This window comes from Lissotriton vulgaris, chromosome 5, assembly GCF_964263255.1.
Source record: "Lissotriton vulgaris chromosome 5, aLisVul1.2, whole genome shotgun sequence".
NCBI lineage: Eukaryota > Metazoa > Chordata > Amphibia > Caudata > Salamandridae > Lissotriton > Lissotriton vulgaris.
The window spans coordinates 401,794,597-401,810,526 of record NC_141693.1 but is presented as its reverse complement, the minus strand read 5'-3'; the positions used below and the strand labels follow the sequence as shown (position 1 = coordinate 401,810,526).

At 43.0% G+C, this 15,930-nt stretch overlaps 1 protein-coding gene across 2 annotated transcripts in view; it reads left to right on the top strand.

Annotated features, from left to right (window-relative positions):
- TP73 (tumor protein p73) overlaps positions 1-15,930 on the top strand; it is a 309,820-nt gene that overhangs the window by 104,578 nt on the left and 189,312 nt on the right. For both annotated transcript variants that reach the window (XM_086921747.1, XM_086921748.1), the window contains one exon: positions 10,541-10,789. In XM_086921747.1, coding sequence (XP_086777873.1) covers positions 10,541-10,789 — 249 coding nt within the window. The remainder of the gene's footprint in view (positions 1-10,540; positions 10,790-15,930) is intronic.

The window sequence follows — 15,930 nt, the reverse complement described above, 5'->3', positions numbered from 1 at the left end:
TCCCCTGATATACACCAACCCCTCCTGCCTTCCAGGTCACCCCAGAAGAGGCAAGGAGAGCCCCTTCTAGAGCATTCAGTAATGGGCTTGCGTTTCCACTCATCTGTGCTAAAGCTTTCCCCCCACGACTTGCAGAGTAAAGACTTCAGTCTTCACAGTTCAGTATTTGTGACTCATCAGTATCTCATCTACGAGCGTATTAGAACATTGGAATGTTGGGAGCTCCATTGCAGACAATGGAGTGCTCCCTGCTTCTATGGGCCGGTAAAGGCCCGCAGAGCAACATTACTATGTTCAAAGGCTTCTCGAAGCTCGAGGGGATTTATTTCCCCTCGAGCTTCAAGAACCCTTTGTTTAATTTGTTAGAACATTCTGCCCTCTAGTGGCAGAATGTTCTAATAGCCTTATAGCCCTTCGTAGCAGGGCTATACCGGCTGTTAAAGTCCCGCTGTCTCGTTAAAGTCCCTCGCCTTCGGCTCGGGCCTTTAACGATTCAGCTGGCATTTAATAGTCGGTATAGCCCGCTACGGCGGGCTATAAGGCTATATTAGATTCCTGGCCTAGCTTATACTGGTGATCAAGTTGACTTGTCTTCCTGTCTTTTTAGGTCTTCACAGTATAGTCTTTGGGACACGTCAATTTCTTCTCTAAAAATGTATTATATTCTTGGCCTACATTAGACTGGTGATCGAGTTGACTTGTCTTTCTGTTTTTTTAGGTCTGGCGTTAGCCAAGACCAATTGATTTTACTAAAAGTATATGTATAATATACCTATAGGGGCTTTCAATCAACCCTCTTCATCTTATGGCCTGTTATTGTTTCATTCACGTTTTCTTTCGACCTCTACAGCATACATCATGGGGCATTGAGTCAGCCAAATTTAGCCATTAGCTATTTATGGTGTGAGTGACATAATTCTACCCTTTTTACGGTGACCAACTGGCATGGGTGCAAATTCAGAACGGTGAGTGTCAAAATTTAGGACAAAGGGTCAAAATTCAGGACAACAATTCAGGACAGAAGGTAAAAATACAGGACAAATCTTCGGGACAAAATGTACGCTTTACAGACACATCAGAGGAGGTCGCGCAATTGTATGTAAGTAGGCCTGTCTATATCCAAACATATTACAACCATTTGCAAACCTATTCATCATGTAACCTTCCATCCATCATTTCACTCATTCATCCCTCCATCCACCCTTTCACTCATCCATCCATTGCCCATCTATCCACCCTTTCACCCTATCCATCCATACACTCTCCCACCCATCCATTCACTCATCCATCCAGCCATTTACCCTTTCATCCATCTATCCTTTCACTTACTCATCCATTCACTCATCCTTCACCCATTCACATTTTCAGTCATCCATCCATCCTCCCTTTCTCTCTCCATCGACCCTTTCTCTCTCCATCGACCCTTTCACTTAGCCACCCTTCCATCCCTCCACCCACCCATCCATCTACTCATGAATCCATCCATTGACCATATCACTCATCCAACCATCCTTTCTCTCATCCATCCAGCATTTCACTCTTTCACTCATCTATCCATCATTTTGTCCATCCCTTTCACTCACTCATCCATCCGTACATCCATCCTTTCACTCATCTATCTATCCATTCACCTTTTCACTTATCAATTCATCAATCCATACATCATTTCACTCATCCATCCACCCTTTCACTTATCGATCCATCCTTTCACCCATCCATCTACCCTTTTACCCATCCATCTACCCCTTTACACATCCATCCATCTATTTACCTTTTCTCACATCCATCCTTCCACTCACTCATCCATTCATCCTTCCTCGCATTATCCATCCATTCACCCTTTCATTCATCCATTCACCCTTCCACTAATCCATCCAGCCATCCCTTCACTTACTCACTCGCCCACCTTTTCATATTAATTATGAGCTGAACCTTTGTCTGCAGAGTTGCAGACAGAAGTGGCCCATCAATAATTTCACCCTTGCTGTAGTTCCTAAAGCAAGGGGTGGGGTGGCACATAGGCAATCTGAAAAAGTGGAAGTCATGCATGATACACAGTGCCAGGCCATGCAGTGACTGTGCCATGGTGTTGTTTCCAGGGCTGTAAGCGAGATGAAAAAAACTAGGGTGGGATCTCTCTAAAGGGGGTGTTTGATGTAATTAAGGGTGTGGCTTAAAACACCTGAGCTAAAAATCTGTGTTTAGCATAGTGTGCTGCCTGACTGGTATTTTGTCTCTTCTGTCATTGTATCCAGATACATAACACAACAAGTAATGTTACTCCTACAACAAGCCAGAACTATTGGCTATGTCAATGATTGTTAGTTTTATAAAAAACAAAAAAGCAGCAGCCATGGCTTTGTTGAATATAATATTGAAAATGCACCAGTTCTAAAATGATGAGACTGTGAAAGAACTCTAGCCCCTTCTTTTTAACTTGTTTCTCTGCCTTCTTTGAATGAACTGGATTCTCAGTTTGCAGCATGGACTTTTTTGTACATTTCTTCCATCTGACAGCATGCTCTGCCCTAGACCAAGGCAGGAGAAGGCCACCACATGCTGTAAGAGCCCAGACTGGCCCATTGTCATTCTGTATGTGGCAATAAGCCACATACAGAATGACAATGGACGGGGTGGGGCTGCTCTTGTGCTCCAAGGAAGAGTGCAAGGAGCCCCATTAGGGAGCTGAGGCTTCATACAAGAGAACAGTGCTGCTCCCTGCAATGCCCAAAATTACGGAAAAATAGGGGTCCGTAAAAGGGATCCTCATGGACAACGGATGTGAGGTCCAAATTATGGATGGTCCGTGAAATTACGGACGGTTGGTCACCCTAACTTTTGCACAAGGAAAACATACCCATACAAAGTTCCCTTCATTGCTGGGGGCTACCTACCATGGCAATGTATGCTTTTTGGGAAATATTTCTACTCCTTGCTTTTTTTGCGCGGTTCTGGTAGATCCCTGTTGAAAACAAGATCGCACATGAGATATACATGCAGACGTTCACCACAGAAAAAGACAGCTGTCACAGTGGAAGGAGAGACTGCCCTGGCGTTGGCACGCTCCCTCTCTCTGACCGAATGCACATAATAAAGTGGGCTTTCATTCTACCAGAGAACATGGAACACTGACAAAACAAAGAGGACATTATGAGCCATAACACAAATCCCCCATCACCGACCACAAAATCGTAAACTCAAATAAAAATAATACAATAATGACATAAGGAACAAGTAAACGTTTTTTTTAAAGAACAAAACAAAACAATTATTGGATAAGCCAAATGGGTGGCTACCAATGACAAACCTATTGGCTTTACAATGCTTCTTTTCCTTGCATTTAATCTGTATTTCTTTCTTCTGTTCTTTATTATTCTCGGATGCCATGTCCTTATGTCCTTATGCGATGTTTCGTTTGCTGGATAACCTTGTCCCTGTAATAGGTATACCTCATACATTAGATAGCACCTGGGCATGGGACTGCAGTACTGGATAGCCACACCCTGCATTTTTCATGCCTCTTGTCTTTGCGCTACGTCGGGGGGATCCTGTGTTACCCTAACTCACTTCAGATCTATCCCACTGTCCTGCGCCTTTCTAGCCGCACTGCCCATCCCACAGCCTCAGCCCTCCCGTGATCATGTATCTCCCCTGCCTAAGTGTTTCCCCAGCCCAAGTGTCTCCCCTGCCTGAGTGTCAAGAGAGGCAACGTGTCTCCCACATCCTGGGGTCTTTGTGGCTCCACTGCTTCCCCAGTCCTGGAGTCTCTCTCGTCCCACTTTCTAAAAGTCTTTGTTTGCCAGTATAAAATGTGACCAGCTCCACATGTTGACCAGGAATGTCTACAAGATCTATTCAGATCATGTTAGTGCCTTTTTTGCCAACAGCTCAAGCATGTCAGCTTAGAACGCACCTATGCTCTTGTGGCAAGTGTGGTGGCATGTTATGTACACAAGTAACCATCAACGAACTTCAGAAACTAGTGGAATCTTGAGGTGGTCGCATAATCTGTATAGACTTGGGACAGGGCTTGTTAGGAAGGATCTGGACGGGTGATGAAAGACTGGGAGTACATTTAAGAACTGCACGCTCCTAGCTTTACCCCACTACCCAAAAGCTACAGCCACCCAACATGCTGTACTGTTACTACCCCAGGAGAGTAAATGTGCTTGGCATACAATCTCCCTCAATGGGTTTTTGCTTAGCACTGTTGAGCTCCTCTACTTGTTGGGCTGATAGGGCACAAAACATTTTTGGCATTGTATAATCTTCTCCTCTGTGCCATTTTCAATTGGGTGGTATTTGATATTCACGTGCGCACTAATGATAATTTTTCAAAATGAATGTTCCACCAGCACATTTGATAAAACTACAATTCACAAATCAAAGTATTATTTTAAAATCAATTTTTTGTTGTGTTATCATCATCAGTACGGTTGTAGTTATAGTATTGTTGTTGCTAGTAATACAATGATAAACGTAACTGGATTTTACAATGTGTAAATATACAGCAGATCCCTCCACCCCCGCCCACACCACACACACAAACACACACAACCAAGGCTGAGGGATCCTGTACACCTATAGAGCGCTGACCCTGGGCCAAGGCTGTTCTCTGATCCTGCCCACCTCCCTCCCCATGGGACAGGCTGAAACTATTTACATACTGCTAAGTTGAAGAAGGGTTTTCTGCATGCTTGGACCTGCGCATGTGTCATTGCCTGCTTTACGGCATGCCACAATTAGCACTTTTTTCCCCACCTGGAGGGTTCATTGTTGTTAGTAGACAAACTATTGACACTTTTTGTAGGGCGGCAACAGGGAAGAACCCTTTAATTCTTAAAAGCACTGAAAAGCATTGTGTTCTGCCTTTTGTTTCTAGTCGCAGAATCTGCTCTCCATCAGCAGCCTCTGTCTAAATGATGTGTATAATTTTTCTGAATCAAATTATATCTCTGCTGTAAGATTAACAGTTAAAAAATTGCAACAAGTCTGGACAGTGCACTGACTCCATAAGAGGTATGTAACAAGGAATGAACAAAGGAAATCTCTGTGGTGGGTAGATTATGGTGGAATTAAAAGAAACGAAGGATGATTTGAACGGCGCTAAGGGGTGTGTGTGGTGGGGGTGTAAACTTTGCGAATGATGGAAAAAAAGTAAATATAGAATAAAGAGATGAAGGAAAAGACAGAAAAGAGAGATAGAGGGTAGAAACATAGTGCAACGATGAAATCAAAAAATATGAAAAGGAAAAAGAAACAAACATTGGCAAACCCAAAAGGTTTCACATTTATTTACCTCTTTTGCCAATGCTTTTTTGTGATGTTGTTCAACATCTGGAATAAAATGTTTTTTTGTGACGCTCTGTAACATCGGCAAAACCAAATGTAAGGGTGCATATGTCACAACGATGTTTGTGACTGCATCATTCTGTATGGATGTGCATGCTTGGCCACACATGTTCTCCCACAGACTGGTGCAGGCACCATTTAATAATTTTTTATTTACCATTCTAAGACTGTGGATAACATTTGAAGCAGTAAATAAAAATAAAAAATGTCTTGCGCTGAAGTGCTTTTAAAAAAATGGAGTGACTTGGCGGCTTCTGGTCCCTTAAAAATGAAAATAATATATACATATTTTAAGTACCACGAGAGTTGGTGGAGCAATGGAGGATTGGGTGGGTGGAGTGGTTGGGTGGAGCAACGGGGAGTGGGTGAGGGAACAACAGACAAGTATGAGGTCAAACAGGGTAATCATTACATTGTTTTTAAAAGACAGATTGGGGAAGCTAAGGGGGGTGTGGGGAGGTGAGAGCAGCACAGAGTGCAGTATGTTGAAGGTGGGTGTTGATAGTGGGTATTTGAGTGGGGAAATACAATACAAAAATAAAATACATGGTGCAGAGAGGAACAAAACAAATGCACTCACATCACATGACATGCTAATAGCAAAGGAAACAAGCAATGGCAAGGACAATAGACCTGGTGTTGCCCGTCTGTCTTTTTGTATTGTCAATGCTTGTTTTGTTGTGCTATAGTTTTGCAAAACTGTGTTCTTGGGTAAGCAGCTGGACCCTCACCAACCGGATAAAACATTGGCTAAAAGAAAAAATATTTGTTAGACTAAAAAGCACTCATAGTCGTCCCTCGCACTTAAGGGAACCACTGTGGGTGTGTGCGGAAGTACTCCTTGAGAAAGGGCAGAATGCCGTCACTCATAATGAATTTAGCCAATGGCTGATCTGATGTGGGTTGAACCACTACCCCATATTGTATTCTGTAGTTGGCGGTAGAAAATGTGAGTGACAGAATAACATCCCAATGGATCAAAAGGGCTTGCTGAAAGTCCCAATAAGTAAATTATACATATACCTTTAGTAAAATCAAAAGGTATTTGCTGACGCAAGACCTAAACTTGGTTCCCTGAATGTGAGCAGTGGAAAGATGCAGGCATCCAACAAAAAAGATGGTAAAGATGTTTTGCTCCAAGGCAGGGACAAACGGAAGAAGAGGGAGGAAACCAGTCGAAAAAGAAGCATGAGAAAAAGGCTACCAAGAAAGCCAACCAATGGCAAGCAAGGAACAGGCATCAAAGTCCACTGCAGGTTTTTGGTAGGTGTACATGCGGTCTTTCGCAAATAGAATGGTGTCTGCAGGCAAGAACCTAAAAACAATGTAAGTGAAAAGTGAAGGAAGTCATAAACGAAAAGCCATAACAAATGGAAAACTGAAAAAGGGTAAATAAAGAAAAGTAATTCAAGCGCCAGTGCTAACAAATTAAGTGTAGGTAGAAGAATATATATACACAAACAACAAAAACAGATAAGGGCAACCGAGAACAGAGGTGTTAAATGGAGGAGGCAAAACATGATAAAGAAAAGACTAAAGGCAAAAAGAAAGAGCAAATTAGAGATAATTAAACAAATAATGAAAAAATAAACCAAGAAAATAAATAATTTGAAAAGCAAGAAGTCAACAATATCAAGAGGCCTTAAAAATAAAAAGGAAATGACAAAAGAAAAAAACAATGGGCATAAATGGAAGAAAAATGAATGAAAATATAAAGGTGTATGAATGAATGAAAGACAATACAAACATGTATAGTAAGTAATGCACAGATACCGTTGATGGTGGTAGACATTGCCTGTCCTGCCCAGTCTGCCATATTGCATCCTTCCCTCGACACAAAGACCTCTCACGATCTGTATTTCAACCTACGCCTTCTACTGTCACCCTGAGCCTTCCCTCTCCGCACTTACACTGTGAATTTAAAATGCACGAGTGCTCCTCACCTAAAAAATCTCACATTTGTGTGTTGTAGGTTTCCTTTGAGCGTCACACCATGCCCCATTGCTGCTTCTGGGCACTTGCTTAGTTAGACCCTAAAGTGCCTCCTCATAGCTCTTTAAACTTGTTGTTTGCTGCCAGCTCGGGGGATACGGTGGAGTGATGGATGAATTACTTTATCTGCAATGTGCCTCGTGAGAACAGACATACTAGTGCATATGGAGGCAACTCTGAGAAACGTGTTTCAGCCTGTAGCTGTAGTTGTAATGTAGGAAACATTACACTTGCCACATGGAGCTAGAATGCAAACCGAATCACCTCCAAGCAATAACTGAAGGATATGTTGTGGGTTCTAGTGAGAAGAAAGGGCACATTTTCGAGGTGTTTCAGACTGAGCTTAAAGACCAGGCTCTCTAAGACTCTTATTCTTTTCCCAAGCAAAGCATCCATCCACTTGAGGTGAAAGCCAGGTCTAGCCTGTGACTGTTGCCTGGAGTCTGGTCCACGTAGAACAGCCCTGCGTGGACCCACAGGACTCGTTCAGCCTTTGCCTTCAGCTCTGTCTTTGGTTTCACACTACAATTCTCACTGTCTAAACCAGAGCTCCTAGAATTCTTTTTATTGGGCCCTCCCAATTTATGTGACCCCTGCCACTCCTTCCAAAAGACAATTCAATGAAGAACACCTTCCTCTCTGTGAAAGAGGAAGAACTTCCTTATGCTCCCCCTGAGCTCCAGAAGGGCATCTGAGGAGCTTCTGGGGACCAAATGATTGTATTCAAAGAACTGATATTTCTTTAGCCACTCCAGTTTAACATCGACTCCGGCCCCTTCGATTCATTAATCCCTTTTCAAGCTTTCTCAGTTCCATTTACTCCAGAATACCCCTTCTGACCTTTTCTGCCTACTTCTTACACTATCCTCGGACTCTCTCATATGCACTTTATTCACAAATCTACTTATGTATACATTTGTGTGTTACTCCCAGCCTACTCCTGGACAGCTACGTGAATCAGGCCTCCTCGATTTTGCTTCTCTGCTCTGTGTGCAGCCCAAAACCACGAGATTACCCCCTCAGTGTTTTGGTGTTTACAACATCATTTGGTGCATGGGTGTGTGTACTTGTTGCAAAGGGTCGCCACAAGGCTTAAACACCCCACTGCGGAGGTCAGAGGTCTTTATAGGTATCTGTGCAATTTCTTGCAAGATAGCTCCGCATTTTGAGCTCACTGTGCCGATCATGAATAAGGAAGGTGCACTCAGAAAACAGTCATTAGAAGTAGCCAAATATAGTCCATCAATCTTCTTTATTCATAGTTTCATTTAAAACCGGCAAACAGCCAACGCGTTTCGTTCCTTGATGCCAAAGGAACTTCATCAGGGCTCAGAAATTAGTAAATAAGGTGAGGATGAAGTAATATAAGACCAGTTGTCGGTTATCATGCTGCTGTGCGCATACCCTACGCCGCATAAATTGAGCAGTAGGAATTGAAACTTTCTTCACCTTGACTGTGAGTGAATTTTGGGACTCTTCTGATCTGCATTTTCCAATTAATACTTGGATGACATACATGCATTTCTAACAGATCTAAGAATTGAAACCTGAATCAATACTATTTTTACAATTCTGACGCTTATGTGACGTTACTCTGTGGACAATACGGACAGAACTCATTGGTATTCATATTACTTCATCCTCACCTTATTTACTAATTTCTGAGCCCTGATGAAGTTCATTTGGCACAAAGGAACGCACCGCATTGGCTGTTTGCCAGTTGTAAATGAAACTATGAATAAAGAAGATTGATGGACTATATTTGGCTACTTCTAATGACTGTTTACTGAGTGCGCCTTCCTTAGCTATGATCTTCTTCGAAATTGTAGCATCTATCAACGGCGGATGCTGGGAGTAGTTGCACCTAACCTTATGTCATGAAATCATTGGAATGTATGTGCTTAACTGTGGTCGGCTGTTGTTTGTTTCTTTTGTTTTTTGTAAATCTTAAGATCTCTGTGCCACCTGAAGTTTGTAGGTTGTAACACTTTCAATGTCCACTCCGCCTTTCATCCTTCCATGGTCGATAAACCGAGTACCAATAATGATTCAGTAATGACAATTGTATTTAAAAATGTTCTATTTAAAGCAGGTTTGTCAAAGGTGATGTATTAATAACAAGTTAATGTTTGCCTTTAGGGCCGGTGGATGCAAAACTAATGGTGTGATCCTCACTGGTGGATAATGCCCAGGCTGTATTATTTCCAGAGTTATCAAGTAGAGATCTTAGAATCCTTTTCCCAACCGTACACAAGGGGGCTACAGTATGACCTGACTGGCTGTCTGACTCTCGCCAGCATAGCTGCCTGTGTCCGGGTGGATGCAATAACACTACCTGCATATAGTCTGACCTCTATAACATAATCCCTAGAGGCACAGCAAAGGCACATGGGCTCGAACACAATTAAAATGGTGGCACCCACACTTATGTTTATCTGTATAATACTGTAATAATTGGGCTTAGGTTTGCCTTTCAGGTCTCTGGGCCCTAGTGCCACTGCACCTGCTGCACCACTGGTGACTGCACCCCTGATCTGCACGGGGCAGGGGCATTCTAAATCCTTTAGGAGGGTCTTGGTCAGGGATGTTGACCCATCTTCTCCAAACCCCTCCCCCATATTCAATCCCCCACCATCACACCATGCTTTCTAGAAATTCCAAACAGCTTTTAACTTTGCCCCAGGGCTCAGTCAGCCCCGCCTCTATGGTGTTGATGTTTTGGTTTTGTTTCTGTCCACATTTTTAGAGTTTTTGACCTTCTAAATGTCACTGGGGCGAGTGTCCATTGGACGGGCCCCTTCCAGGAGAATCCGAGACGCGGCCCATGGACGGCTTGATAAAGCGACTCCCAGGGAAGTCACCCGGCCCCAGTGCGATGGCAGCAGGGCCCGGCATTCCTGCTTTCAGGTGCCCCGCGCGCGCCGCCCCCATTAGCGGGGCAGCCCGCTAATGGAGGGGGCTTAGCGCCGGGATGCTCCGACTCCTTCACTTCATCTTTTCGCAAGTGGTGACCTGTAACGAAAGAGAGGAAAAAACGTGAACTATTCAGAATGAGTCTTAGCCAAGCCGTCCCCTTAAAAGCCTGTAACAGGACACCGCTCCCGTGTGTGTGTGTGTGTGGAGTTTATGGAGCCGCCATCCTCTCACCTGAGCCTTCTCTCTTCCCTCCTCCCCTTTGTCTCTCCCTCACCTGCAGTCCCAGTTCAATCTGCTCAGCAGCACTATGGATCAGGGAGGCATCGGCAGCCGAGCGGCCTCCACCAGCCCCTACGGCTCCGACCACACCTCGAATGTGCCGACGCACTCGCCCTACTCGCAGCCCAGCTCCACCTTCGACGCCATGTCGCCGGCGCCCGTCATCCCGTCCAACACCGACTACCCGGGCTCGCACCACTTCGAGGTCACCTTCCAGCAGTCCAGCACCGCCAAATCCGCCACATGGACGGTGAGTGCGCGCACGTGACCACTCACGCGCGCGGCGGGAGTTTTGGATGGGTATGTTGCTCGTGGCCGACCTTAGCCAATAGCCACGTGGTCTGTGGTACAATGGGCCATGTTAGGCAATGAATGCTATGTTATTATTACATGTTATGCTATGGTGCTGTATAATGCTGTGCAGTTATTTTTGTTGTATTATGCTATGGTGCGTTATGCACTTGTGTTATTTTAAAGTATGCTTTGCCATGTTTTGCTATGTTATGGTATCTCAAGTCATCTGCTGTCAGGTTAGGTTGGGGCATCCTGAAACTGTAACCTGCCACTTGCACAGAGCTGTCCGCAGGGATTTAGCTGGCTGACTATCTTACTACAAGTCATACCTTCAAACCCAGGCATCTCCGCAAAACCAAGATTGTGCTCATTATCTTCGACTTCAGATGCTCACCTACTAACTTTGGAAATACTAGGAGAGGCGGTGTCCTCCAGCACTGCAAATTATGTAGAGATTTGTGCTATTTTTTATATGCTGGCCAGCTTGGCGCCTTGAATGGGCTCTTCAAAGGTGGTTTAAATATACCGCTAGATGCAGACACATGGGAATGGAGCTCAGCGTACATGACGTCAGGAAGATAAATGCAAACAGACGTTTTTTGCAATTATGTTTCTGCACATCTCACACTGATTTACGCTATGCTGCGGAGCGACAGACAGATGAGAAGTTGGATAATGTAAGTATCTAGATGGAGGATAAAGTAAAGGAGCTTGCAATGGTTAATAGAAGGATTATATATAGCTAAGTAGACAGGCACACTTAGACAGCACCTGGACAGCACCTAGAGATACATCCGTCAAGGGTGCCATGTAAGTTACCTCCTTCATTTATTCATGCATTCATTCTTCTATGTTTAACCAGGTCGGTGGTTTAGGATGCATATTCCTGTATATGGTAGATCGCTTGAGGGCATGGCATGGAGACCAATACGAAAACAGAATGATTAAGAAAAGGTGACATAAAAATATGGCTACTTGAGCCTGGAGAGGGACAGACAGATAGTTAAACAAAGAGAAGAATATCAGTGGCTAAATCAGGGAGTAAACAGTTAGCGGTAAATAGGTTGGAAAATAAACCCATGACTAATTATGAATGTGGCTGCTTAGATGAATACACAGATGGAGGGCCATATAAAAGCTGTCTGGAATAATTATGTCAGAACTATGTTAAATGTTTCACATAAAATATGTGATGGATGCTTTACAGGGCGAATTCTATTGATCTAGACTTGCTAATGAATAATTGAGTGGTGAGATGTGTCAAGATGCAACGATTGGTCGATGGGCTGGTCAGTATTTTGAAGGATAGTAAGTGGCTAGACGCGTACATGGGTGGAGAACTGCCTATGTTAATGGATACATAGGTGGCTGGGCAGTGGAGGCAAGATGCATGGATGGATCAAATGTATGGTATATAGATGAAGGGCTACAGATGTAAATAGATAGGGGGTGAATGAATGGGAACATGAATCTCTATTGACAAGCACACAGATGGAAGCACACAGGTGGAGACACACAACTTGCTGGATCTAAATGCAAAGGTGGCTCAGAAAGTGGAGATATCGATGAAGGGTGATGGATAGACAGAAGAGTGAACAAAGGGAAGCTGCGCATGAAGATGTCTTGAGAGATAGATAATTAAATGTCTGGACAAAAAAATAACTAACTTGAAGCACAAATGAAAAGTGAAATATAAAGAAGATGGTTAGGTTTAAGTGTAGGAGAAGTGTGGTGTTTGAGGATGGCTAGAGAGAAGAAGCGCTAACAAGAAACCAGGTACCATAAGAAAGTTTACTAAGGCTTCAAACAGTAATGGGTATGGAAGTGGGTAGCTGGCGGGAGCATGTATTTAAATATGGTTAAAAAGGTGGCGTTCTTGGTAGAGGCTCGGGTACAAAGATGGCCAGATCTCAAGGCAGGGTACGTGAGTGCTAGATATATATTTGGGCAAAAATGAGTTCTTAGCGAACTAGCTCGGTGGATAGATAGATAAGAGTTTAGAAATAACTTGGCTGGATGCCTATCTAGGTTAAGCAGATGTTGGACATAAATATGAACAGGGATGTAGTATTTAGAGGGCTTGATCAGAGGGTTGGTGGATGGAAGGCTACATATTAAAGTGTAAGTTTTGTAGGTAGGAAAATAGATAACTCTTTAAATAGAGAAGTATGTACACAGAAAGCTAAATCTGAGCAATAATAGACAAGTAGAAACATGGAGTTAAGATAGCTGGGCAGAAAGATGGGTGCCTAGATGTAAAGATGGATAGACGAGTTGATCAGAAAGCACACTACTTGAATTACAGATGGATATTTAAGGTGGTACCTAGAAATTCTAGATACAAACAGTAATAGGTGGATAAACAGAGCCCTGGAGAGGAAAGGGGCTAGACTGAAGGTCTCTGTAAAGATGGCTGGATTGGCAGGGTAAGGACGGCTCTTTGCATTGTTGTGAACATGTCTCTTAAAGAAGTCAGAGCAAGAGGCAGAATAGAAGGACTCTGGTGGTAAGTTATGTTCACATGAAAAGTATATTTCTGTATTTCTCGCCTACAAGGGTAAGATTAGTGAGGTGGGTGCTGTTATTGTATAGAAAATCTGTGTTACCAATATTTTGTTATCTCTGGAAATTCTTTTTTAGTTGATCCTGGATGCAATTACATTTTCTAAATAATTTTTTCAAAGTCTGTGTTTACAACTGCTAATATGCTAATGTTCTTTGCTCACCTCTGTACTCAGTTCTAAATAAAACACATGTCTTAGCCCAAAGAGTTCATGGCATCATAGCAATGTAGGGTCAGGGAAGGCTGCATACAAAGACGGCGAGCCAAGTAAACGACAGAGGATCCGTTGGAAAGCTGGCCAGACAGTGGGGCACGCAGAGGCTGGGTATAAACATGGCCACACAGTGAGATAAAGAAGGGTTGACTATGAAGGAGCCAGGGAGAGTGTTTGATGGAGGCAGAATATGATGACGGATGAATAGGATGGTATAGTAAAGTCAGGCTGGATAGAAAGTTGGTCAAACAGAGATTTGGCTCATGATTGGATATAAAGGCGGGCTGATATGGTTGCAGAGCGAGGCTGGAGATAAAAATTGTCACATAAGAAAGTGGATGGAGGCTTGTTATACACATAACTAGATGGGCTGTTAGAAGGTTAGACATGGAAATGGCCAGAGAAGAAGGCAGAAGTGCTGGCTGAAGATGGCTTTCTTAGCATCGAGAGACAGGGAGCAAGATAGAAAATATTCGAGATAGAAAATAGGAAATAAGAAGTTGATCAGAAGAGAAATGGATAGGTAGATAGGTTGTTAAGTATGTTAATGTTTCTCCTGTTTCAGTGCATTTTAAATTGGTTTCTTATTTTTTCCTTCAAAGTTAAAACCTTTGTACTGCACATTGGTTAGTTTCCATGGTAATTAGTGGGTTCGTAAGTGAGTAAGGAAAAGAAAAACAGTAGCATAGATAGTGTGCCATGGGCCCTAGTGTAAGAAGGGAAACGGACCCTCTGGATTATAGTTGAAAGATAAAATACAGCAATAATCAGGGATCAGTGGGACCCTCAGTCCTCGGGCCACAAGTGCCATTGCACCTTCTGCATCAAAGGAAGCTACAACCCTGAAGAAGAAAAAAGAAATCAGATAAACGATGGGTACTCCAATAATCAGGTTCTACATGAACTACAAAAATTGGATGGCAGTATCATATTCTCTTGAACTCCGTCCTTAGGGCTTATACTGAGAGTGAAAACGGAATCTTAAAATAAAAAGCATTGTGAAAGTCCTGATTTCATGTCAAAGGCCATTTTCACTTCGTATTTTTGATACCTGTCGTTCTCATAAGAATTATCCGTACTGCACAATGAAAAAACTAGGTATCCATGCATGCCCCTACTTGTATACCTAGTTCTTCCCAGGTGCCGGGTGGAAACGTCTGTGGACTGGATTTGCTCTCAGCCCATGGGCAAAACACGTTTGACTCATGAGTCTTGAAAGTTGGATCACGGTTAAGACTTGTTGACAAACAAGCTGATATTAACTTTCATCAACAATATGTTGGTTTGAGCGGCGATGAAGCAATTGGGCATGAGATAATATACTGGAAGGAAATAAAGGGAGGAACTTGTGGGATGAGCATGTAGATGAAAGCTCAAGCAGACGAGTTGTAATTATTTGTTCTTCATTCAGTACTTGGTTCCAAAGGCATGAGGCTGCAAGTAAGAGTCTTACTATTCCCCAACTCTCTGATACTTATTGTATTGACCTTAAAATGTTGACTTCGTCTCACTTGCTTTAGAACATACAGACTTTAGTTTACCCATTGATCTACGCGACATTCACATAAATCCACTTAACTATTTACAGGGCTTGCATTCTTAGCACAGTACACTGTCCACCTAGCTGCAGCAGAACGTCTACTAGAAGTTGACCAAAAATAAAATTAAGTCACTGGTCAAGTAGGGAGATATGTATATAGGGCTGAAGCAACAAAGGAGAGGAGAGGGTAAGTAATAGTGAGTAGACAAATGGGAGTGGGGAACATGGACGTCAAATCACCAAAAGGCCATGGGTAGGAGGGGAAGTGACTTCATGTGCCCGTTAACCTTCACTTTCACTCACACATACAAATGCTTACACATAAACACACATTCACACATACGCACACAATCACACAGGCACACATACCCTGCCTACACAAACACATACATTCACACATACACTCACATATACACAAACCCTCTGCCTACACATACGCACACATTCACACATACACACAGTCTCTTACATAAACACACTCAAAACTGCAAGCACGTACACAACATACATACATTTAAAAGCATTTTTTTACTTACCTGAGCTGCTAAAGAAAGTCATATTCGAGCTATTTGTTCTACATTTTTTAAAATTAAACTAATAGGGAATAATGTAATATTATGCTCTATTAGTATAATAAAAAATTGACAAAAGGCAAGGAGAGTGAAGCCCCTACCAACGTTCATAAGGACAAGCTGCTTCTGGTCCTGGAACTGATTTTTCCACAGATGACGATAGGGGTCACAAAGGCAGTGCAAGGGGTCACAAGGGGCATGCCAGGGG